At 62.1% G+C, this 543-nt stretch overlaps 1 protein-coding gene across 1 annotated transcript in view; it reads right to left on the reverse strand.

The window, feature by feature from the left end:
- The window catches only part of C19H6orf132 (chromosome 19 C6orf132 homolog), a 30555-nt gene that overhangs the window by 3681 nt on the left and 26331 nt on the right, over positions 1 to 543 (reverse strand). Inside the window, exon 4 of the mRNA XM_034648256.1 lies at positions 8 to 217. Within this exon, the coding sequence (XP_034504147.1) occupies positions 8 to 217 (210 nt within the window). The remainder of the gene's footprint in view (positions 1 to 7; positions 218 to 543) is intronic.

Genomic DNA, 543 nt, shown 5'->3' on the forward strand with positions numbered 1-543 from the left:
GGGGGTGGGGGTTCCAGCAGCAGGGGAGGCGGTGGAGGAGCCATGGAAGGTGGAGGTGGTGGGGACTCCTCTCGAGGTTGCGAAGTGTCTGGGGGTGGCCCCGGGGCTGGGCCTGGGGGAGGTGGGGGGATGAGTGGGTCCTGCCCATAGTGCCCAGGCCTCAGGTCCCCCACAGAGCTGTAGAGTCGGAGGTTGCCGTTCACTAGTGAGCTGGTACCTAAAAAAAAGGGAGAAGCAAAAAGAAAAGGGAGGCAATGAAGCCAACCAGCCTTGCCCATCTCTGCGGGGCGGCACCCAAGAGAGTAACTGGCCAGCTTCAAGTCTTTCCTCCTGAACACCAGGTGGGGGAGCAGCAATGCCTCCCGTCTCCTGAGCTGTCCTGGGAGTGAGGCTTTCCTTTCTAGGGAGGGGCCCCTGCCTCTCCTGGGCACAGCCCCTGGAGCCTAGACTGAATATTCTCTGTCTGCTTCACTCTTCTCTGCCCTGCTATGTGCAGGGACTCCCTTATCCTCTGGCTACGTGGGGGGGGGGGGGGGGTGAACC

The sequence above is a fragment of the Ailuropoda melanoleuca genome, chromosome 19, assembly GCF_002007445.2.
Source record: "Ailuropoda melanoleuca isolate Jingjing chromosome 19, ASM200744v2, whole genome shotgun sequence".
Lineage (NCBI taxonomy): Eukaryota > Metazoa > Chordata > Mammalia > Carnivora > Ursidae > Ailuropoda > Ailuropoda melanoleuca.